Source organism: Bombina bombina, chromosome 5 (genome assembly GCF_027579735.1).
Source record: "Bombina bombina isolate aBomBom1 chromosome 5, aBomBom1.pri, whole genome shotgun sequence".
NCBI classification, from domain to species: domain Eukaryota; kingdom Metazoa; phylum Chordata; class Amphibia; order Anura; family Bombinatoridae; genus Bombina; species Bombina bombina.
Window position 1 is genome coordinate 440550923 of NC_069503.1, and position 26553 is coordinate 440577475.

A 26553-nucleotide genomic window follows, 5' to 3' on the forward strand; every position below is an offset into this window, starting at 1 on the left:
GTGGGCAAACCATGGCCTCCTCACAATATAAGCAGGTATTAATCACTACAGAAGGAATGGGACTTCTAACGTATTATCAGAGTCCTCCATAGTAGGTATGCAATCCCACAGTAGAAAGAAAAAAAAAAACGAAACAAAAATAAACGTTTTAAATAAACAAAGGCACCTTTACAACACCAATGGCTGGGGCACTCACCACCTCCTAGACCCAGACAAGTTATCAAGAAACGCTCCTCAGGAGTGCTGTCTGCAGCAGGATCGTAAGGAAGTGAATGAAGCAGCACCCGGTCATATGGTGTGCAAGACAGGACCTCCACTGCTATGAAAAAGTGTGCAAAGCTATTATGAGCTGCGCAACTCACAAAAGTGAAAGTGAAACCTGCCTGTTCCATCCAAAAGTACACAGTCTAAATGAGCCCTGAAAATGTTCTTCACAAATGTTAAAGCAGTATATAAACTGTTCCCAATAAACTCCCACTGACGAGATATTAACCCTCGATCCTACTAAGGTATAAAGGAGTCACACTGTGACCCTATATAAGGCGTCCCTGCTATATGAAAGTAACACAGACTTACCCTCCAGGATCCGTGCTGTGGAACAGATACAGTCTCTCAAGTGTGACAGCCTTTTAGCGATGCTCTGACAGGGACCCGAGTGTGGAAAAGCAAGCAGTGTAACTTGTTAACACTGATTGCTCAGGAGTTGTTAGACAGTCTGGATGGCTTCGCAGAAAAACTTTCCCTGCATCTCCAGACTCTTACTTTCATCAATACTCTCACTGAGAGGTTTATATAATTACTTAAAACTCATGTCCTCTTTTGAAGGGAACATACCCGTTAAGGACTATCCGAATCTTCTGACACTTCTCTGCCATCCTCCTCTAGTGACAAAGGGCAAAGAATGACTGGGGGGGATAGGGGAAGTGGGAGGGATATTTAAGCCTTTGGCTGAGGTGTCTTTGCCTCCTCCTGGTGGCCAGGTCTTGTATTTCCCAACAGTAAGGAATGAAGTCGTGGACTCTCCCTGCCTTATGGAAAGAAAAACCTTCTTTTAGAGGTAGTAACGACAAACACTGTGGTTAAGCATAAGGCTAATGAACTAAGCTTAGACTTTTAGGAAATTTGGGGTAGACTTGTTGGGTCGATGGTTCTTATCTACTATCAAAATCTATATTTCTATATTAAAGGACCAGTAAACACAGCAGATTTGCATAATCAACAAATGCAAGATAAGACAATACAATAACATTTACTCTGAATTTCAAATGAGTAGTAGATTCTTTTCTAACACATTTCAAAGTTATGTATATTTCCACTCCCCCTGTACCATGTGATAGCAATCAGCTAATCACAAATGCATATACGTATAGTCTGAGTTCTTGCACATGCTCAGTAGGAGCTGGTGACTCAAAAAAAGTGTAAATATAAAAGACTGTGCACATTTTTTTTAATGGAAGTAAATTGGAAAGTTGTTTAAAATGACATGCTGTATCTGAATCATTAAATATTAATAAAACCTGAGTGTCCCTTTAAATCAAATGTTCCTGTAATTAGAATTTATTTATTTTTATAAAGGGACATAAAAGGGAAAATGCTCTAATCTGCTCAACATATGGTTAAAGTCAGCCCCAAAGCAGCAATGAACTACTGGGACCTAGCTGAACACATCTGGTAAGCCAATGACAAGAGGAATATGTGAGTAGTCACCAACCACCAGCTAGCTCCCAGTAGTGCATTACTGCTATTAAGCATATGAACAAAGTAAATTTGATAATAAAAAGTATTTTTGTAAGAGTCTACTGTCTTTATAAACAATAAGCTACAGAGTAATTAACCAAAGCAGCCTGCAAGCTACAAGACTGATATTCTCATAAATAATGATTAACCACTTATACAAAAGGAATGCAGCACCATGTTTATTAAATCCTTTGTGATTTGATTACACAGCAGAGTGCCTGTGAAATGGTATTAAAAATGCAGTAAAGTCAAAATTAAAAACTGTTAATTCAAAGATGTAATTTTAAAGGGCCATTATACACCCATTTTTTCTTTGCATAAATGTTTTGTAGATGATCTATTTATATAGCCCATAAAGTTTTGTTTTTTTTAAATGTATAGTTTTGCTCATTTTTAAATAACATTGCTCTGATTTTCAGACTCCTAACCAAGCCCCAAAGTTTTATTTGAATACCGTCAGATACCTACTCCAGCTTGCTCCTGTTTGTGTAAAGGGTCATTTCATATGCAAAAGAAGGGGGAGGGAGGAGTGTCTTATTTCCCACTTGCAGTGGGCTTTCCAGCTGCTTTTTTTACAGAGCTAAACTGAGAGCTTCTTAGTAAGTTTTTAAACAGTTTTATACTGGATTTTTTTTATCAGTATCTGTGCATCTTATTCTTTATAGTAGTGTCTATTACATGCAGTTATATGAAAATTGGTGTATACTGTCCCTTTAAACAACTTTCCAATTTACTTGATCATATTTTCTTAATTCTCTTGGTATTCTTTGTTGAAGGAGCAGCAATGCACTACTGGGAGCTAGCTGCTGATTGGTGGCTGCACATATATGCCTCTTGTCATTGTCTCACCCAATGTTTTCAGCTAGCTCCCAGTAGTGCATTGCTGCTCCTTCAACAAAGGATAGCAAAAGAATGAAGCAAATAGGATGATAGAAGTAAATTGAAAAGTTGCTTAAAAGTGTATGCTCAATCTGAATCATGAAAGGAAACTGCTGGGTTTTATGTGCCTTTAAGCTACACGCTTATATAATGGCACTTATATATAGATGCACTGCTGAATAATCTATTTTCTCAGCAACGCAAGCTGTAATCTTGGCAGTTCAAACAGCATATAGTGCTCAAAGCTGGAAAAATATTTTGTTGTCTATATGCAATTTTGGAATTCATACCAAGAGTTTCTACAATTGGAAGTTTCTTTACAATGGCTCTTTTCTTCACCATTCTCATCACACCAAGGGCCAATGTTACCGTTACTACAATCGGAAGACCTTCAGGTATAGCTGCCACCGCCAAACTGAAAAGTAAATAAAAAGATGTTAAACAAATACACACAAGTGCTTTTATAATATTCTAAAATTGTCAATTCAATATGGAAGAGAAAACGTATCTGCTATACTCAACCATTGTGAGTAACAGGCTCGCAAAATGACATAATTTCCCTGCATGGGGCTTATGCAGAATAGATGAACTCGATCAATGTATTTGTATTCAAGAAGAAAACTCCTGGCCTGTTTAAGAACTTCATTTAGACACCACCTTTTTTAAAAGCAAGACACTCTAATCTTAATCTAAAGTAAGACTTTAAAGAGAAACTAAACCCAAATTTTTTCTATGACGATTCAGATAGAGCATGCAATTTTAAGCAACTTTCTAATTTACTCCTATTATCAATTTTTCTTCGTTCTCTTGCTATCTTTATTTTAAAAGCAGGAATGTGATGCATAGGAGCCAGCTCATTTTTGGTTGAGAACCTGGGTTATGCTTGCTTATTGGTGGGTAAATGTAAGCCTTCAATAAGCAAGTGCTATCCATGGTGCTGAACCTAAAATGGGCTGGCTGCTAAGATTTACATTCTTGCTTTTAAAATAAAGACAGCACGAGAACGAAGAAAATTTGATAATAGGAGTAAATTAGAAAGTTGCTTAAAATGTCATACTCTATCTGAATCATGAAAGAAAAAATTTGGGTTCAGTGTCCCTTTAACCCCTTGAGTGCTAATGATGGCTCTGAGCCGTCACAGAGTTTCCCACTCTGGTGCTAATGACGGCTCAGAGTCGTCACTAGCACTCTCCCAACTTGAGGATGATCTGGGGGCTCCCACCCGCTCCTACCCTGGCGATCGGTGCTGCATAATGAAAGGCATCGCCGGGGCTTCCGTTTTGCGTGGTGACGTCACGCGCAATAAACGTGATGATGTCACCACGCAACTTTATTTAACATTAACAATGTTAAATATAGGAGCAGGGGGCATGCTGCTTAGAAGCCTGTATCTCAGGCATCTAAGCAGCTACAGACCCCCAAGACCCACCGTTGGAAAGGTAATCGCCTAACCTTTCTAACGGTGTAAGTCTTGGGGATCTGAAAGAAATAAAAAAAATATATATATATTTTTAAAAATATTAAAAATAAAAAACCCTTTAAGAAAACCTTAGCACCCAGGTGGGAAAGTGCTTAGCACTCAAAGGGTTAAGATAAATAAGGTGTAGACTGTCCCTTTAAGAATGTATTCCCAAACTACAAGGCTAACAATTAAAATATGTTTTAAAATCGGTTTAACATATAAAGAAGATACAGAATTGAACACACGATTAGAAAGTGACACTAATGCAAAAACGTGGTCTGAAATATTAGAGCATTTCATATTTGAACCTAGCTACATAAAGGATATTTGAACATAACAGTTCCTCAAATCAATTGAGGGGGGTCTTTAAGTTTTCCTAATCAAGTACTGACATATTTAACTGTATGTCATTACAATCCAGTATAATTCTAAATGTTTCTCAAAATCAGAGTGGTGCTTTTCACACTAAAGTCAGATAAGTGTCAGATTTACTGAGGAGTTAGCTCTAAGTGATAGACAATGTGTTAAAATATCAGACAAGTTTAACGCCTGTTCCTGTTTTTAGATTACAGTTTCCTTAGTAACAGGGGCACTATGAGGTCTTTATAACATTATAATCTCATTTGACAGTTGCAGAGTTCTTGACAAAAAATATAAAAAAGCAACTTTATTAAAAACTGAACACAACACACATGCATTTTTGTTTTCACGTTTCTTATTTTTAAAACATTTTATTTACATTTTAGAAAACGGGAGTTTAAATAACAAATCAAGAGAGCAACTACGTAACAGGGAGTAACCTACAAGTTTTAAAATGTACACAATGATGGAATAACATCCACAAAACTGCAAAAGAAATCTCAAAAGAAAGCTGGGGAAGGATAGGGGACAGGCAGATGGGAATTAGTCAAAATTGCATTATACCCTATAATAATCTATCTAGGGAACCCAAGTCCGCTGAGAGCTATGTGTGCAACTGTGAAGGTTTCAATGTCAGCTAATCGTCCTGCATATTGCAAGAATATAAGAGTGTTATGTCCCTTTAAATTTATAAATAACCTGTAAAGAAGGGTAGATTCCAGCAATCTTCTAGAGCCCTTTATATTGTAGGTTTCACACATCTGATTAAAGCAACATTCAGTTTGAAATATGAAAAACAAAAACAATTTTGCCATATATATTTATTTGTATTGCTCCTCTTTCCTGCAATTTAAAGGGACACTAAATACTAAATACATTTTTTGCAGCTCCCTCTGATCATTGGTGCTGCCATTATGGAACCTATGTTACATTGCATACGTACAACAACTCTCCTTTAGATACCTGCAAACACAATGTAGTGAAAGATAGATTTCAACATGGCGTCACCTATTAGTAGAGGGAGGCGGGGCATAACCTCAATACTATGCTTAAAGGGACAGGTTACTCAAAAAATGTTCCCCCTTTAATTTGTTCCCAATAATTCACTTTACCTGCTGGAGTGTATTACATTGTTTGCAAGTATTTCCAATAACCTTATAATGGCATTTGAAATAGTTTATTTAGCCTGTGGTATCCCCACCCATCCTGAAAGTTTTTGGCCTCAAGGCCAAGCTGTGTTATCACAGCCAGTAGAATAAATTACACACCCAGTGGGTTATAGAAGAGATAAGGTAATAAAATGTTAATTTTTCATTGTTCTCTCCATTAATTGGTGATTGGACAGATATAAGATAATGAAGCAGGTATATGTACACAATGTGATAAAGTAATGAGATCTGATTATACCTACAAGCTCAACCCATTTTATTAGGTTGTGGCTTCAAAACACAAAATCAGCTAATTCATATACATAAATAAGCCTTAAAAAGCAAATTTTATACATTTTATACTCTCCAGCTGGTAAAAAAGTGATTGGAAACACATTAAGGGAAAAACTATTTTATAGTATACTGGCCCTTTAAGGAATAAATTTAGTTGTAACTGGCCCTTTAAGTATGAAAATTATGAGTTTTCAAATTTTGAGAACTGAACTCTAGCAGTTGAACCTTGCGTGCCTGTGCTTAATTGTGGTTTTGCATAAGCAGTGTTCTACACAGAAAATGTTCAAGCCACCCGGCATTATAAAGTAGCCGGGTGGCATTATGAAGTAGCCCGGTGGCATTATGAAGTAGCCCGGTGGCATTATGAAGTAGCCCGGTGGCATTATGAAGTAGCCGGGTGGTATTATGAAGTAGCCGGGTGGTATTATGAAGTAGCCGGGTAGCAATATGAAGTAGCCGGGTGGCATTATGAAGTAGCCCGGTGGTATTATGAAGTAGCCGGGTGGCATTATAAAGTAACTGGGTGGCATTATAAAGTAGCCGGGTGGCATTATAAAGTAGCTGGGTGGCATTATGAAGTAGCTGGGTGATAAAAGAAGTAGCTGGTTGGCATTATGATGTAGCCAGGTCAGGGCAGTGTAATATTATATAAATGTTTTGCTATCCAAAGCACAAATTAATTGCATAATTTAACATAAATGTATTTAATGATAATGTGTGCAATACAAAAGAATACATGCCATTTTTGTCTGTTACATTTACACATTCATGTGATATGTTTTAATATAACATGTTCTGCGTTAAAGTTTAAGTTCTATAGTATTTAACTTTAAAACCTGGAAGGACTGAACCGCACTTCATGTTTGACTTTCACAAGTCATATGTAGCTATTGCTTGCTATTGTATTTGCCAATTTATCCATGCCCAATATTATTATTTATGTTGCAATGTATCACAGAGATTACAATGTCTGTAACTTGAGTGCTTTCAATAAAAAGATGTTTTTTAAAAAATGAATTTTTTTTAATATTAGCTAATTTTAGATAGTTGGTCAGTAAAATAAGCCAGGTGGTGTACCCATTAAATAGATCTTGGGGAGAACACTGATATGACCATAGCTAGCTTTGTATGCTCCAGTAACAATTTGTTTATTGCAACACTGAATACAAGGTGTTTACTGCCCCTTTATTTGTATTTTACTGTCTACTATATGAATCAAATTGTTATTCTGTTTATAAGCATTAAAAGTTTATAATTTTCCTACAGGATTAAATGTAGCATAGATAAACAGCATATTTATTTATTGTAGCTCACCTTACGCCTATGGTGAACATATCCAGTATATGTTTTCCCTGCAGCCAGCCCACAAGCATGATTATACCTAGAATGAAATAATAATTCAAGTTACAGCGTAGTGTTTAAAACAAACATTTCTGATTAGAATTTTTTAATGTAGATTTACACTTTTTAAATAGGCATTACGGCATAAATCAGTTCCTGGGTAAATGCAGATAACGAGAGTCTGATTTGTTAAAATTAAATATTTTAGCTAGTTTTAAATTCAAAACGTTTCAGTTCTCCATTGTGTGCAGAAAATTGGGAAGCAGCCAATTATACAAAGACAAAAATACCACCTGACACCTTAAGTAGGAAATTATTTTCTACCATGATAAGAGGCTGGCAAGAACAGTAAACAGGGGATATTAAACAGCTCCCTACACAAGAAATATTTTAAGCACAGCACACATTTAAAGGGACAGCCCTACTAAATTGTTATTGTTTAAAACGATAGATAACACCTTTACTACCCATTCCCCAGCTTTGCACAACCAACATTGTTATATTAATATACTTTATAACTTTAGTGCCATCAAAAATGTTGAGATCTGTGCATATCTTAAAAGGGCTAATTAAGTTAAAAAAAAAGTTTGCATAAAAAATTGTTTAAAAATTGCTGGCAAGTATTTTAAAATAATTTTCAAAAATAAGCTAAAATTAGTAACATAGCCATGATGTCTGAGTAGTTTGACCCCCCCTTATCAGTGTTTAGCATCAGAAACACAGGCATTGTATTTCAACTGAGTTCACAGCAGCTTATTGCTTCTAGACATGCTCCAGCAGATAATGAGTGTCTACTTCTGCATTCTACCAATTCAAAGGTGGATTTAGATGCAGCCATAGAAGGAATTGTGTGTGGGGAGTTAGAGCTGTACAATTCGGAAACTTAAAAGAACGAGGCACTGCAGTATAAATTTGCAGGTAAAGTAATTAAAGGGACAGTATACACTCATTTTTATATAACTGCATGTAATAGACACTACTATAAAGAATATGATGCACAGATACTGATATAAAAATCCAGTATAAAACCGTTTAAAAACTTACTTAGAAACTCTCAGTTTAGCTCTGTTAAAAAAAGCCCACTGCAAGTGGTAAATAAGACACTCCCCCCTCCCCCTTCTTTTGCATATGAAAAGACCCTTTACACAAACGGGAGCAAGCTGGAGTAGGTATCTGACGGTATTCTCATAAAACTTTGGGGCTTGGTTAGGAGTCTGAAAATCAGAAAAATGTTATTTAAAAATAAGCAAAACTATACATTTAAAAAAAACAAAACTTTATGGGCTATATAAATAGAGCTACAAAACATTTATGAAAAGAAAAAATGTGCATAATGTCCCTTTAAAGTACATAATTATTATATTTTGTCTCTATCCCAACTTGTTTTATGTCCATTTAAACCTCTAAATGTCTGCCTGTTTCTAAGCCACTACAGACAGCCTCATCACAATTTTTTCTATTTGATTTTCACAACAGAAGACTGCTAGATAACATTGTGCTCACGCCTGGGGAGTTATTTAAGAGTCCGCACAACACAGCACATATTGGCTAAAATGCAAGTCGATAATAAATAAAAAGTCATGTGATCATGGGGATGTCAGAAGATGCTTAGATAAAAGATAATCACAGAGGTAAAAAGTATATTAATATAACGGTGTTGGTTATGCAAAACTGGGGAATGGGTAATAAAGGGATTATCTATCTTTTAAAACAATAAAAATGCTGGTGTAGACTGATGTAGACTGTTCCTTACCTATAATACCAAATGAATACAAGGAGAGCTGCTTTCCTAAAATGTCCATACTCTTCTGCAGCGGGGTCTTTGGTGCCTTGAAGAATTAAACATATAGAAAGAGAAATATTTAGCAAAAACAATACGTTAATAAGAATTTATGAGTCTAAGTCTAAAGGGGGCTGATATTGGTCTTCAATTCACTACAATATGACATTGGTTATAAACAGATAACAAGGAAAACCCAATGAATGATTAATGTGACTTCTGACAATCACGATTGCTTCCTGAACACTGTCAAATAATAGTCAACAGTGCAAATAATAAATAATTTGCACACAGGGTTTGCAAGGATCATACTTTAATTGAGCAACTACAATCAATATATACACTGAATATGGATTTTACAGGGAAACGAGATGAAAAGCAATTGAGGACTGGTGTGGGCATCAATCCAGCATTAATCTGTGTCATTCTATACTTACTTCTTCGGCTTGCATCATTTTAAAGACTTCACCGAATTCTGAGTTTTCTCCTGTTCCAGTGACTATTCCCTATAAAACAAAAGAGTGAAATGTTTGCCTTACTTTAATATATTTTAATAAATATTAGTATTAACATACTTAATATTAACCCAGGGTAAACTATTTTACAATGTCTTGAAATCTTGAGTTCCAAGTTAGATTGTTGGTCTGTAAGCGTTAAATGGAAAATAAAGTCTAAATTAAAGGGCCATTATAATCGAAAAATGACATGCTATTATTTGTTATAGCATGTATTGATAAGACTAGCAACCCCTTAATGCTATGTGTTTAATCCCGCAAAGGTGGCAAGCTTTTCTCAAAACACTCAAAATACTTATAACTGAAATAGAAAAACACATTCATATGAAGATATAGGCGATTGTAAGATGCTATATGCAGAAAGCAGCGCAATGCGATTTATATTGGTTGCAGGATTTCATTTAATTGTGAAGTTTCCCTTTCCAGCGAGCTCTGTTAAGTTTAATTGGAGACATCTCGCCACTGTCCCTGCAAAGGTCAGCGTGAAAAAACACGTCTGATCTGGCAAAGTGTAGATCATCGGGCTCTAAGTGCCCATCACATAGAGAAATTATACAAAATATTTGTGTTTTTTTTTTTTTTTTAAGCATTATATTGTAAAACGTGTCTGTCCAGAACCCCACATAGCAAGATAAACCGCTCTCAAGCTAAAATGTGTTTTCCTACAAAAAAATTTTTTAGGGAAATTGCAGTACAGAGGAGAGTGGCCTTAAAGGGACATGAAACCTAAAAAAAAAAAAAATCTTTCATATATACAATTTTAAACAACTTTCCAGTTTATTTCTATTGTCAAATTTGCTTCTTTCTCTTGGTATTATTTGTTGAAGGATGCACCAATCAGCAGCTAGAACCTAGGTTCTTTGCTGCTCCTGAGCTTTCCTAGATAAACCTTTCAGCAAATGATCAGAGGAGAAGGAACAAATTAAATAATAGAAGTTGGAAAGTTGTTTAAAAATGTATGATCTGTCTGAATCATGAATTTCTAATTATGACTTTACCGTCCCTTTAAGTGTTATTGTGCTGTCTTTTTATGACATTTGTTGCAGATTATACAGTTCTACTGTATTTAATAGTTCTTTAAAAGGTCCATAAGTGTTGAAAAATTACATGCTCTAATTAGTTAGTGTATCTCCCCTACACTACTGGGGTTAAACACACAGTAGAAGCACTGTTTGGGACTCGCAATGCTGACTGGATTAGCAACGGTTTCTGCTCAAGAATAGTAGTGCTCTACGTGTCTGAGCAGCACTTTTACTGTGCGTTTAACTCCTTTTTTGGGGGCTAAACACACAGTAGTGTAGTATTGATAGTCTTAAAATGACATGCTACAACGAATTAGAGCATATTAGAAAGTGCTATTATGGCCCTTTAAATTATAAAATCACACAACATAAATAATGAAAATATACTGCTAAGTTGTTTTACTATGCATAATTAAGCATTTTATAATACAATTTCAAAGTGTTTGCTTTTATTAACAGACAACGCATATGATCTAGCTTCTAGAGAGAATAAGGTAGTATGTGTGCAACACACCACCTGTGAAACAAGCATGACAGCTTTTCGCCCTCACAAAATGTGGTTTATTCATTATCATTGCCACTCAGCTGGTTTGTGACATTACTACTACATAAGTTATATTTGTCTACGTATTTTCTTTACTCGCTCATCTTTACAGACAAGCCAGAGAGCTTTTAGTGTCTTATAATACATTAGTAGTAGAGAACCACTATTCTGGTTTTGCATGATCCCATTGGTGACTTTCAAAGCAGCAACAACACCAAACTAAAAAATTAAAACTAATTGTTGGAGGAAGAAAGAAATCAGTAAAGAAGGGAGAAAATATATTTTCTCTACTGTCTTGATATTGTTTCCATCTACTTAAGGTACCATTGAACTTGACATTTCAATAATTTGCGCTCGTTTTACTTTCTTCCAGGGAGATTTGGGTTAATACTTTTAGGCAATTTATGCAAGCTTTTGTTTACTTCACCCTAAGATTCTCAGCAGTCACATTTGTAAAGGGTGGATTATCAGTATTGTATCAACAATCATGATAGGAAAATCATTCCTTGCAATAGTAACTAAGTTGAATGAGTGCTAAACCAGAGCAGTCTCTCTCACCTGCACATGTGCTAAGAGTTTGTGATATATCTAAATATTAGTTTGTGATTGGTTAGCAGGGGTTATTTTGTTCCGGGGGACAGGGAAATCAGTGAAATGAACAAAACATAAAACAATATACTTATTTGACAAAATAAAGCTGCAGTTTTCATTGTAAAATTATTTTCAGATATGAAGGTTCAAAATCAGGTAGTTTACAATTTGTGTTTAGTGGTCCTTTAACACTGACTCACTGCCCAATCCCCAGGGCCAATAATCTAAAGCTGTGATTCTCAACAGCCGGGCCGCGGCCCACTGCCTGGCCGCGACGGCCCTACTGGTGGGCCGTGACCCGACGCTCACTCTGACAGGCCCACCACTCAACATAGCTCTGAAATTCTGGACGGGCGTTATTATCGTGTAACGGCAGGGAGCTTGACACAGCGTGAGAAGAACCAGATCGGCTCACGGGTTAGTAAGCCCACTAACACTAATGATGTAACATAATTAGGGCGGCCACTGACACCAATGAATGTCTTTTATTATAATTAACCCACTGACACCAATGCACACATTATATATATATATATATATATATATATATAGATCCCACTGACACAAATGAATTGTTATGTAATTAACCCACTGTATACTAATGAATTTATATCCCACTGACACAATGAATTATAATATAATTACCCACTGTACACCAATGTATTTATATCCCACTGACACCAATGAATTATTATATAATTAACCCACTGTACACCAATGTGTATATATATATATATATATATATATATATATATATATATACACACACACACATACAGTATATATATATATATATTACATTTCTGTACAGTGGTTTAATTATATAATTAATTGGTATATATATATATATATATATATATATATATATATATATATATATATATATATATATATAAATTCTCCACACTTTACCACCCACTCCCAATGATTACCGGGCCCTAGACAGCTCCGGCTAAAATTTACTGGGCCTTGAGTTCACTTGGCTTGAGAACTCCTGATCTAAAGGTCTCTAGGCAGGCAAGATTATTTAAGAATGCTCGCAAGTACTTCTATTTCCCTGGTGGAATTATCTAAAGCCACTTTCTACCCTAAAACAGGGTGTCTCACTAAGGGGCGTATACTGCATTTTCGTATGGGAAGGAGATGCAGACATTACAAAAATGAACAATTAAAATCGTTATTTAAAAATCATACAAAATGAATAACTGAACCATTCACATATAAATATGCAGGGGGGAAATGTACTGTTACAGTGCATCAAAAATCATAAAAAAATAAACTGTAATTTAGGTTCACTGGATATGCAAAAATCACATACAAATGTGTACTTGTTGTTTAAATATATTTTATTTTTAATGAAGGTTTCACACAGGAAAGAAATACAGCGTAATTGTTGTTTTATCGTAAAATGGGCTGAACAAGGGCGTTTCATGGGCGTATATGAAATTTGCTCTCAAATCCAAACATAAGGTGGCGAGGTTGTGACAAAATAAGCAAAATACTTAATACTTTGATTGAAAAACACATGCATGCGAAAATAAAGGCGATAATAAGATGCTATACGCAGAAAGCAGCGCAATGTGATTGTTTTTTGATACAGGATTTAATTATTATTTTTTTTAAATATTTTTTATTGAGGTTTTAACTTGGCATACATACAAACTGTGTAAGAAAGAATAAGGAAGATAATACAGTACGGAAGCATAACATGTTACACATTATTTGCTAATAATAAAGGTCACATCCCAGGTAATATCCGGAAATGAAAGCATATATGATGGAAGTTGTAGGTAACCTGATATAAAATGCCAGTCGATATGTAGGCCTTCTAAATGTAACTCATAGGCCACTCTTGGACCTCAGCTAAGTTGGTAATGAGAATAGTAGAAGGTGTCATGATTTAATGAGACCGCTTTTGGGCCTCCCACTACAGACCTCATTTTTAGAATGTTGTTAGGAACTCTTATTTATAACTAATATATGATATCAAATGCAAGAAAAATAGAATACAGTACAGTTAACCCCTATTTTCAACTATCAAGACTTATAAAGAATATATCCCAATAGAAAGAATATTGGTCGTTCTTGGACCTTTAACATTACTTACAACTAATAAGGGGACATGGTAGGGGGCATTTAATAGATATTAAGCCTAGAGGGCCACTCTTGGACACTTAGGACTATATTATGGTGCCAAGTATAGCATAAGGAATGAGTATACAGTAATAATATTATGGGGAAAGGGGAGTATAATTTTGTAATTAACATACAGAATCTAAAATATTGGTTTAGGATTATAGGTCGAGGGATATATTTTCCAATGTTTACCGGGTAAACAATATCGGGGGGGGGGGCGGAGTTTGCAGTATGGAGTTAAGAAAATTCTAGGATGCAGAAAAGTGAAGTGAAAACATAGAACTTATTATGCCTCAGGAGGAGTACATTATAACCAAATATGGACTAGTACAAATTAGCTACTATTGGTGATGTATAGAACCCACTAATCCCATGTCTTCACAGGTAATAAGAAATAGTATGGACAATTTTAACTCGTAGGCAGCAGTATTTATGAATATTATGTCCTCTACTAGACAACATATTGGTAATGTGATCACAGCAGTAAACTGAAATATTCTCCAATTGGGAGCGTCTTTAGGCAGTAAGATTCAGGTGCTCTAGTTACTATTAGCCACCCAGGCTTCATTTTGGGTCACTTAAAGTAGTGAGGTATCTAGAAATTTGTGGCAGTATAAAAACATATGAGCTAGGAGAAGTTGTATATGCATGACCACAGCTGTAAGCTACAGTGAACTAACTCTATGTAACCTGTGGTAGGGAATTATAGGACCGATGGAGAGTTGCGTACCTGCTATTGTGAGAGTAGCAATTTTGAGAGGGAGAATCCCTTGTCCCGGCCGCAGACAGTGGAGCCCACACATATTTGTTTTTATTTGACTATGATTGCTTAACACCCACCATGTCAACATAAACAGCACCCACCATAGCAATAGCAAAATGGGAACATTATAAAAACTGTAACTTGGCAGAATGTATCAACTGTTCATAATAAACTGTTCTGTAAATTGATGAAGGTGTAACATCAGAACTTCAGATCTTCATTAGCCAGTCTTTACTCTTAGCTGAGGCAACCATCCAGTCTCTCGGAAAGACTAAATGAAAGCTGTGACCTTGTGTAAGTTACCCTATGAAGCATATGAATAGTAATTTAACAGCACAAAAGTAACTATCTTCTAATGTCAAATAGGGAGCAAGTACAGATTAATATAGCTTACTAGTACATAGCAAAAAAAATCAATAAAACCATCCATATATAGGGAACATCACAGATAACTCACCTAAGGTATCAGTACAACAATTAAGCCTAGATAACAAGGCCAACCCCTGTAGACATATTAACTAAGCTAAATTTACAAATATATAAAAACGTAACTTGCAACTATCAAGCCATGAATAAACTTGGGTTTGCAGACCCACACGTCTTTCAGTTAATATTCTAAAAAACGCAGTAGAAGCCTGGGAGTGAAGAGACTGCCAAACTAGGTTCTTCATCAAGCTGACAATGTCTAGCCCACTCCACATTTTAGAGGCCTGTGTCTTTCAGCTGTGATAGGTTTCCCTCGAGGATCCAATAAGCTGGCATCTAACATTCTCAGAGACGGCACAGCCAGTCCCTGGTAGTAATGTTCTGTCGCTTTAGCTCTCCTGTGAGGCATATTCTTTCCCACATGAATACTGAACATGCTGTAGAGTTGCAGATCGTATGCCGGTACTTTCCCAACTCTTTCACCGATCACATGGGTCACTGTGGGTTCTGTAGCGATCGTCACCTCCACGCAGCCGGCACCTGGTCTTGCCATTAGTATATCTTTAGGGTTAGTGCAGTATTCGGTTTCAATTTGCTTTCCTACTATTCCAGGGAAATATTGCTCAACTGATTTAATTAGTTGGGAGACATGCTCCTCCAGAATTTTACAGATAGTCTCCTCCCAAAGCTGCATCACTGCCTCCATCTTAAAAGCTAGTATGGCCGTTTCTCTAACATTTGTTGACCAGTCGGATTTATGGTGTAACTGTTATATAGAGAAAGCGGATCGTTACCAGTTTCATAATGTAATAGATTGCTGCATAGGGTTTGCGTGAGTGTGTTGGCCGGTTCTCAAGCCATTCAATGTCACAGCTCTGCGCTCTGTTTAACACCACGAGGGTAAGGCCGCAAGTGCTTGTCGGTTGTTCTTCTTTTAAGTTGCTGTGCGGGAATCATCGGGGTTTGGAACCACCCTCACTGTCTTCATTGGGGTATTGGTCGGTAGAGGGGTCACATTGCAAAATGTAGGATAGCTGTATTAAGCTTTAAAATATAAGTTAGTCTCGAAGCTCAAGCAATGTGCGTCTGATCGGTTCAGGTTTAAGCTCCGCCCCCCAGGATTTAATTTTTAAAGTGCGCCTGCTGCACACTACTAGCTCTCAGCATGAAATCTAATTCATTCTGCCTATTTTCCCTTGATAAAGGCTCACATAGGGATTTTTTATTATTATTATTTTGATGTTTCAAGAAAGTTAAGTTTTTCAAAATCAATATACATGTACATAAAGAAATAAGCACTCTGGCAATTATTATTATTATTATTTTTTTTTTACTTATTTATTTTTATTTTAGAGGCGAGAACTCACTGTTGCACTTCTGATTAATTTATAGCCAGAGATAGATATAATAAATAAATAAATACATTAGATAAATTAAACTGAAAAAAAAATAATTAGATTAGGACACACAGATTAGCTAGACAAACATATATCCATTAGTCATACTTTTGTTCACAGTTCTTACACTGACAATTTTGCAATTAAGATACATTATTTTATTTTACTAACCTTAAAATTTTCACTATAAACTTGCTAAATCCTGTGGAATCACACTGCATCTCATTACCATTTAACTGGGAAAAGCTTCAAGCTTAAAATGTTTTATTGTTTGTGAAAACTACAAATAATGTACAAAAGAAATCATTAAATAAAATGCCTGCTTATCTTCTCCTCATGAATCAGCCAGGTTTGATGCGTGTTGTTATCCATGAAATTAAATTATCAAAGAGGACATAATGTATTGGCATTCACTGCAAATCTCTCAGATTTCTCCTGCAACAGACTATTCCACAATGAAGGTGCCTCTGAAGGATTAAACATTCATTCCAATGCTTTTTAGAATCTCAGACTCTTAATATAAAGAGCTCATTAAATAAAATGTTGTGGGTTTTTTTTCTTGACTGCAGCAAATTGTCTTTTTGCAAGAGTTGAAGTATTCTGCACGAGACGCCTTCATCACAGTAAAGATGTGGTACACAAAGCTGTAGGTGTACTGTACATCATCTTATTTTCACAAACTGTATGAATTATATGCAATGCTACTATATCTTTAGTTAGAAAAAATAATATTCTTACCTTTGCTTTACCACATCGGACTAGTGTTCCCATGAAGGCTATGTTACTTCTTGATGTTAGGTCTCCATTAGTGGCAGATGGCTGGGGAGCTGTTGACTTGGAGCAAGGAGCAGTTTCCCCTGTTAAACTGGACTCATCAACAGAGAGATCCATTGCCTGACAGAAAACAAAAATAATATTACTGATCAGTATGTACAAAATCTAAACACTAGATACACACATAAAATGCAGGGGAAAAAAGAAATTAACTTTTCATTGGTCACTCACATAGCAGCACTCAGGGGAAAGTTTGTTTCCCAAGGAGGGCAATTAAGAGCTTCACTATAAAGCACATAAATTATTATAGGGTGCTTTTATTTTATTTCCCTTAACACATAACTGGAACCTTAACACACAAGTGTGGGGGGTAACATTTTGTAAATGCTATTCTATGAATAAGCCAAGATAAGGAAATTGCCCCTCTCTTGGCTTGCTATAGTTCCCTTTCACCAAACAAAGCCTCAAAAAAAAAAAAATGGTATAAAAAAGAAATTCATTCCATACTCAGGGTCCATTTAAAAAGTGTGTGGTCTCCAGACACTAAATTCATACACTACTTTACCTGTGTTCCCCTGGCACCTTTACTTTAAATCTGCATTGATTACAATATTTTACTACTGTTAATGCAAAATCATAAGGCATAAATATAAAAATCACATGACTCTGTAACCAGATTCATTTCTAATCTAATATTGTGAAGCATTTGCCGGAGACTTGTGTTAATGACTTAAAACTAAAGTCTGTATTGTGGTGTACAACAATATTTTTTCACTGACTGTTATATAGATTAAAAACGTTTCCAAAATATAAAATGTGTCTGAATTAGAATTCCATAAGTGTCTTTATTCTGAATTCTAGTAAAGTCATGATGAGCTATTAGACAAAAACAATAGGTGTGCGCACCAAATGATAAATATATTTTTGCTCCTCTTGTTATTATCTCATTTCTGCCTGGCAGTCCACAACAGACATGACAATAAATTGCCAGGCATAACTAAGATCTTATATAAAAAAAAAATAATAATTAAATGTAAAGCTTACACTTTCCTAGCATTTACAATTCAACAGTTAAAAAAATTAAAGTACTTAATGAAATGCCTGGATGAAATGCCATTGCACAAACTTCCCAGAAAGGAAAAGTAGAAATGGCTTTCAATTATGTTGCCAGAGAATAGGTTTATGTGTGGGAGGTTGATGACAGGTTTTCAAGCCAAGTGTAGAGCGGATGCTCATCTTTCCCTTAAAGGGACAGTAAAGTAAAAATTAAACTTTCATTATTCAGATAGTTATGCAATTTTAAACAACTTTCCAATTTACTTTTATCATCAAATTTGCTTAATTGTCTTGTTATTCTTTGTTGAGAGCTAAATCTAGGAAGGTTCAAATTGATTTCTAAACCATTGAAGACTTATCTCAGTGAACTTTACTGCTTTTCACAGTTAGACACTGCTAGTTCATGTGTGCCATATAAATAGTATCGTGCTCACGCCTGTGGAGTTATGCAGGAGTCCGCACTGATTGGCTAAAATGTAAGTTTGTAAATAGCAGTGAGATAACGGGGCAGTCTGCAGAGGCTTAGGTTATCACAGAGGTAAAAAGTGTATTACTTTAACAGTGTTGGTTATTCAAAACTGGGAAAAGGGTAAAAAAGAGATTATCTATATTTGAAAATACAAGTTTTCAAGTAGACTGATCCCCAAAAAGCAAAACTTTGTAGAATCCTTAGCACAACAGGGGCAATACTAAGCTTATCACAGGGGTGCTGCTATACATTTCAGGTGAACTTGTGCACTTACTCCAAAAGGGCATGCTGGGCAGACTGCAGTAGCAGCAGCTGCCTCAAACACTGGTAAAGCCTGTATGGCACGCTTATCCACTATCATGACTGTGAATAAGAATACAACCATCTTACAGTCATACACCATCTAAGGTACAAAACAGTGAAGAAATGGAGAGAAGCTGCATGAGGGATACGTTTGTGAAATAAGTCTAGATATGGAAATTACAGTATGATATAATGTCTGCTTATTTTGGCTCAGCAAAGACATGTCAAAGTGGTAAAATGCGAAAGCTGCTTTATATAGATCCTTTAGAAAAGATATCTGCCTCAGTCCATGTAATGAAAACTGCCCTTGTAGAATGAGCTCAACCATTTGAGAAATAGGTAACTTAGGCTCAAATGATATAGTGAATAATCTTTGCTAATAAACTTCCTTTTCAATGTTCCTGCTAAAATGAATCCCCCAGCCTTTTGTCTTGTTGAGATATAAATGGAGACAGCAAACTATGGGAGATATAGGAGACAAGGAATTAACCAAAAACTTCCTATCTGAACAGACTGACAAATAAAAAACAGTCATTAAAAGATTCCAGAGGGATGTGTGGTTCAAACTGAGATGGCTTCAAACAACAGAGGTAAATTCCATGAAAGCCCTACAGATTTAAACTTGAGTTGCACATGAACAACTGCTTCAAATAATTGTTATACAAGAGACTTCTTAATCCAGTAAATGGCAAGAAACCTGGACTTTCAGAGCACATTAAAAAGGGACATTAAACACTTTGACATGGTAATATAAAATGATAAATCGCAAAAAGAAGTATAGAATATACTTTCATTATTTATTTTGTCCCCTATAACTGTAATTCCACTCTGAAATTGTAAATTTTTCAGTTTCTATTTGAAATAGAAGTGCAAAACAGAATTATTGACTGCACATTCTAGTTACCTATTTATAACTGTATCTAATTGGCCACAGCAGAGAATGTAACTTATGTTACAACATGGCAGCTCCCATTGATTTATAGAAACTAAAATGTTACACTTATTTTAGCACTATTTAAAGAACTAAAGAAACTTAAAAAAAATGCATCTATATGTTATTCTTAGACTAATCTTTTCTTTGAATGCATCATTCTATCTAGCATTTATTTAGTGTTTAATGACCCTTAAACCAAGACCTTTTGTGAATCCATAATGTAAAAATTTGAGGATGTTAATATAGTTCCATCTAAAACAGTCTCAGGTCATGGTAATCACAGAGTTGTTCTTTTCCTTTTTTTCTTTTTTTTTTAAGGAACATTGCGCAAGACTTTAGACACCTCTCTAAATGACATACACCTACAGTATCAGTATAATAACTGTCATAAGACTTCCCTGTGGGACTGTGGCAAACAAGAGATCCTTTGGCAGTTGGCATTATGCAGTTGCTAGTGTGCATGTAGCCTTTTGATTAACCCATTAAGTCTAAAGTGCTTTTACAGTTGTATTCACAGTCCATAAAATCTACTTGAGAAACCCAAGAAACATATTCTCAAGCATACATGGTGCCTGCACACTGGGGCCTTTTGCAAGGTCACAGGTTGTGTCCCGACAATACTTAACTAAATAGACACTTGAAGTTGGAAGCATGTTATAGCAAGAGATATTCATTTATAACTATCTATAAATAAAGAGATGGTGAAGGTAACAAGCTCCAGGGGAAGGTGTTTTTTTGCCAACAACAGAGATTAGAGGCTTTAGATCTACAATTGCTGAATATAAATATACAATAGAGTGAGAGAAAGCAGCTTTATTCACAATATGGACATCATTTTGTTTCAAACTAACATTCTTTTAGATTGACCAAAGAAAACATTGATTACAAAATCCCTTCAATTTTGAGTCCTGGCAGAAGAAAAATAAGCAAAACACATACGCTTTGTCAGCAGTGCAAGTGTTAAAAGCAACCACACTACTCTGGTAGAACGGTAGGCTTTTTTTTTTAGTATCCCTTGGGCTTCTGAAACTTGACAGTATGATAGATCACAAAACTTAATGCTGGATTCACACACTCCCGTTGAATTCTGATAAACCAAAGCCAATGCCATGTAAGGTCAAAGCTAAAAGTACTTGAATAAGGTATAGAATTAGAAATACAATGCTTAAAAGGAAAGCTTGTTTTTAATAGATCAATAACTTTAGTTTCAGATAATAAAATGGTGAAACTGAAATCTTCAAAAGAGAATTTTTAATCAATGAAGAAATAAAAGTAATAGTTAACCATTAAAATATGTATTTTTGTTTAGAAGGAAATTAAACAAGCATAGAAAAGCTTAAAAGACACAGTAAAGATCTTGCAATTGCAATATATCACTGCTGATTCTCAATATATTAAAAGGGATATAAAACTAGTTCATGGTTGTAATAAAAAAGAAGTAGGTTATACTTAACAGAAGTATTTGCTATATCAATTGTGCACAATTTTAAAAAGGATTTTAGCTTTTTTTAAATTGTATTTAATTTGTAAATGGTCAATTACACCCTGTCACAGCTCCACAAGGGGGTTGTGGTATCTATAGGAAGTAAAAGAAGTAGTTTTTCCTTTGATGTGGTTGCTATGAGAAACCTGCCCAAGCCCATGATCAGTAGACAACTTTTGCTGTACAACCATGTGACAGTATAAGTGTTTTGTACTGTCAGATCTCATCTCACTATAAGTAGTGGCGACACTGAGAATGTCTAAGTGCTAATTTTGCAAGAAAACAATGAAGATTTCTTTAAACACTTGTGTTTACTCTGGTTTATTTATTTATTTTACTTAAGGAAAGATCCTGAATGTTACAAGAGCGGATTAACACCTCATTTGTTGCAACAGTTTATCAATGGTCAAACTCCACTCACTTTCCTTATTTGGAGGAGTTAATTAAGACTTGAGTCTGGAGAAGACCGCACTTGTCACTGTTGCCGTCTTAACAAAACTTACATTTTTGGCTTTAGCAGAAATTACAACATAAACTGCAAATCTGGGATAAAACTCAAAATCTGGGACAGATTTGTGGTAAGGTTAGGCATGTGAAGCCTGCCATGTGCTCTTTCAGTTGTCAGGGCTGGAAAACCAACAATTTTCAGACTTAAATTACAAGAAAATGTGGCAAAATAAATCATGACAGCATATTGCAAAGTTTTTTTACTATGCATAATTAAGTATTTTATATTAACCCCTTAAGGACCACAGCACTTTTCCATTTTCTGACCGTTTAGAACCAAGGCTATTTTACATTTTTGCAGTGTTTGTGTTTAGCTGTAATTTTCCTCTTACTCATTTACTGTACCCACACATTTTATATACCATTTTTCTCGCCATTAAATGGACTTTCTAAAGATATCAATATTTTCATCATACCTTATAATTTACTATAAAAAAAAAAAAAAATCTGAGGAAAAAATTTGAAAAACAACACACTTTTTCTAACTTTGATACCAAAAACATCCGTGCTAAATAGTTTCTAAATTTTGTCCTGAGTTTAGAAATACCCAATGTTTACATGTTCTTTGCAAGTTATAGGGCAATAAATACAAGTAGCACTTTGCTATTTCCAAACCACTTTTTTCAAAATTAGCGCTAGTTACATTGGGACACTGATATCTTTCAGGAACCCTTAAATATCCCTTGACATGTATATATATTATTTTAGAAGACATCCCAAAGTATTGGTCTAGGCCCATTTTGGTATTTTTCATGCCACCATTTCACCGCCAAATGCGATCAAATAAAAAAAATCGTTCACTTTTTCACAAACTTTAGGTTTCTCACAGAAATTATTTACAAACTACTTGTGCAATTATGGCATAAATGATTGTAAATGCTTCTCTGTGATGCCCTTTGCTCAGAAATAGCAGACATACATGGCTTTGGCGTTGCTTTTTTGTAATTAGAAGGCCGCTAAATGCCACTGCGCACCACATGTGTATTATGCGCAGCAGTGAAGGAGTTAATCAGGGAGCTTGTAGGGTTAATTTTTGCTTTAGTGTAGTAGACAACCCCAAGTATTGATCTAGGCCCATTTTGGTATATTTCATGCCACCATTTCACCGCCAAATGCGATCAAATTTAAAAAAAAAAAACTTTACATTTTTCACAATTTTAGGTTTCTCACTGAAATTATTTACAAACTGCTTGTGCAATTATGGCACAAATGGTTGTACATGCTTCTCTGGGATCCCCTTTGTTCAGAAATAGCTGGCATGTATGGCGTTTTTTGGTAATTTAGAAGGCTGCTAAATGCCGCTGCGCATCACACATGTATTATGTCTAGCAGTGAAGGAGTTAATTAGGTAGCTTGTAGGGAGCTTACAGGGTTAATTTTAAAACTATTAGAAGTGAGAGTAAGTGCGCTAAAAAGCTAAAAGGTATCCGTTGAAAATTTAAAAGTGTATACTATTCGTCTGACATGCTAGGGTTATTCTTGGAAGTATATTCACATATGTGTAAAAAAAAAAAAAAAAAATGACAGTAAAATTCCTATAAAAATATATATATATATAAAATATATATATATATATATATATATATATATATATATATATATATATATATATATATATATATATATATATATATATATATATATATATTATGTTTAAGAATGAGTTAATGTATCTTTAACGTCTTAAGGAGGTAATAATCCTGGAGACAACAGTGTACTCATATTTATTTATTTTACCATTTGATTTTAATTTTGGAGAATAAATCCCTTTTAAATTGAATGTGACATTAGCATTGTCTATTAGTAAGTTCTAGGTTTCATTATTGCTTTATAACCACTGAGCACTAATTTATAGATTTATATTTTGTGTGGATGATACACTCACACTTGTAGATAGAGATATACTTATCTTCTTTGATATTTTGGTACACAATATATTTTTAATACTTATAGATTTTTTGATTAATAACACACTTCACTGCTATCTCCAGGATATATATATATATATATAAGTGTTTAAGAATGAGTGAATGTATCTTTATTTTATTTTTTTATAGGAATTTTACTGTCTTTTTTTTTTACACATATGTGAATATACTTCCAAGAATAACCCTAGCATGTCAAAGGAATAGTATACACTTTTAATTTTCAACGGATACCTTTAGCTTTTTAGCGCACTTACTCTCACTTCTAATAGTTTTACTTTCACTTGAAAAGAACGAAGGATCTTTTCATATTGTAATTTGTGTGGTATCCTTTTTTATATATCCAGCGCTCTACTTATTATCTTACATATTTACAGGGTTAATTTTAGCTTTAGTGTAGAGATCAGCCTCCCACCAGACACATCCCACCCCTTGATCCCTCCCAAACAGCTCTCTTCCCTCCCTTTTTTTTTTTGGGGGGGGGGGGGGGGGGGTTGGGGTTTTAAAAAAAAAAAAAAAAAATCTTCTGCTGTGTAGGATTCCCCCCTTAGCCCCCCACCCCCAAACAGCTCTTTAACAACCCCTCTGCCTTATTGTGCGCCATATTGGGTACTGGCAGCTGTCTGCCAGTACCCAGTTTGAAATAAGAGAGGTATTATTTTTATATTTTATTTTAAAAGTATTGCTTCATTTCTGTAGTGTAGCTGCCCCCCCCCTCAACATCCAACCCCCCACCCTCTACCAGATCCCTTAATTTTAAAATCCCACACTTCCCAGTCGTCTCTCCCACCCTCACATCTACAGCATATTGATGTCTTTTGTAGGGATCCCACGCTGGCGCACACCCGCACGTGATCCCGCCCCCCTCCTCCACCGATGAGCTCCCACCCACCTCCCTGGATGAGCTCCCACCCACCAACAATAACGGCCATCAATGGCTGATGCAGAGAGGGCCACAGAGTGGCTCTCTCTGCATCAGATGGCTAAAAACAGTTATTGCATGATGCCTCAATATCGAGGCATCACTGCAATAACATGAAAGCAGCTGGAAGCGCTTCTACCGCTTTCAAAGACCAACAACGTACGGGGTACGTCCTTGGTCGTTAACTGCATATTTTTGCAGGACGTACCCCATACGTCGTTGGTCGTTAAGGGGTTAAAATCTCAAATTGTTTACTGTCCATTTAAAAGTATATGAAACACCAAAAAAAATGTTTTGTGATTCAGAGAGAGCATACCATTTTCAAAGAGTTTCCAATTTACTTCTATCTTCAAATTTGCTTCATTCCCATGATATTCTGTGTTGAAGAGATACCTAGTCAGGTATCTGTGGCACTACATGGCAGGAAATAGTGCTGCCCTCTAGTGCTCTTGCAAATGGATAACATTCTTGCAAAACTGCTAATAAATAGTGCCAGAAATGCACTGGTTCCTAAGCTTACCTCCATGCTTTTCAACAAAAGATACCAATTGAACAAAGAAAAAATGATAACAGAAGTAAATAAGAATGTTGTTAAAAATTGCATGCTCTATCTGAATCATGAAAGAACAATTTTGGGTTTCATATCCGTTTAAGCAGCCTACTGTCCATTAAAACAGCTTGCACATAAGGTTTGCACAGTTCCGCATTCCATGGACTATGAACTGCACTTAACCCTTTCAGTATGATGACGCACTTCCAGTACGTAGCTGAAGCACGTGGGCACTTCTGGTGCCCACACAACCAGAGGAAATTAGGTTGCCATGGTACGGAATACATTACAAGATGAAGTTTGTATATCAGTGTGCAATTGCTAAGTTTATTTCTTTACACTGATTGGATGATTCAATGATCATGAGATTAAGGGGTTTCTATAAAGTATGTTTTAGTCACATTTATGCTCTGTCTGAGGAAGGGGAGGTTTATCCCTGAAATGTCACAATAAATATCATTAAAGGATGGGCGAGTAATGAGTATTTTCTCATATATATAGAAAACGCAGCAGCAAGTCAGAACATTGAAGGAAAATCATTTTAGGAACCAGTAAGCACATTTATATAGATTGAAATGAAACAATCTAAAAAGTTTATAAACAAAAATAACATTTCACAATGCAGTGGTATGTTTGCTTCCAAAACTTGTTAAGCCCTGACCCAGATCATATAAAATATTCTTAGCAATAAAAATGTAATAATAAGTAACATACGCTATTAACTCAAAAACGTTACTGTACAATAGTATTTTCATTTAAACAATTACATATTTTATCAACAATAAAAACAATTCAGGGGACGGCAACACAAAAATTAAATGCTCTAATTTGTTAGAGCATGCAAACTGCAATAGTGTCCTTTGGCAACTATGGGGTCGATTCAATTTTTTTTTTTTTCCGATAGCGGAGTTGAACACAGACGAGCTTGATAACTGCCACCGGATTCGATCCCCATTTTCATACAAATGCACCCTGAACTACCGATAACGGCTGTCGATCAGCAAACACTGGAACCGACACACTAAATAAAACAACCGCACAAATCTAAAATGGTGAATTTGCACTATTCTTACCTTAAATCACATACATAACACCTCCACAACCAATCAATGATGAACATGCAACATGGCCCCTTATCAGTGAGCACTTCCTTTTATATTGGGTTAACTGGGTTATTTAGTTATAGGTCCCTCCTTTCTTATGCCTTACTTACAAAACCCCTTTCAAAACTTGTT

General features: G+C 35.5%; 1 protein-coding gene across 1 annotated transcript in view; it reads right to left on the reverse strand.

The window, feature by feature from the left end:
* Window positions 1-26553, reverse strand: part of ATP2C1 (ATPase secretory pathway Ca2+ transporting 1) — a 209041-nt gene that overhangs the window by 137341 nt on the left and 45147 nt on the right. Inside the window, 5 exon segments of the mRNA XM_053714301.1 lie at window positions 2907-3031; window positions 7195-7261; window positions 8975-9050; window positions 9439-9507; window positions 17134-17289. Of these exon segments, the coding sequence (XP_053570276.1) occupies window positions 2907-3031; window positions 7195-7261; window positions 8975-9050; window positions 9439-9507; window positions 17134-17289 (493 nt within the window).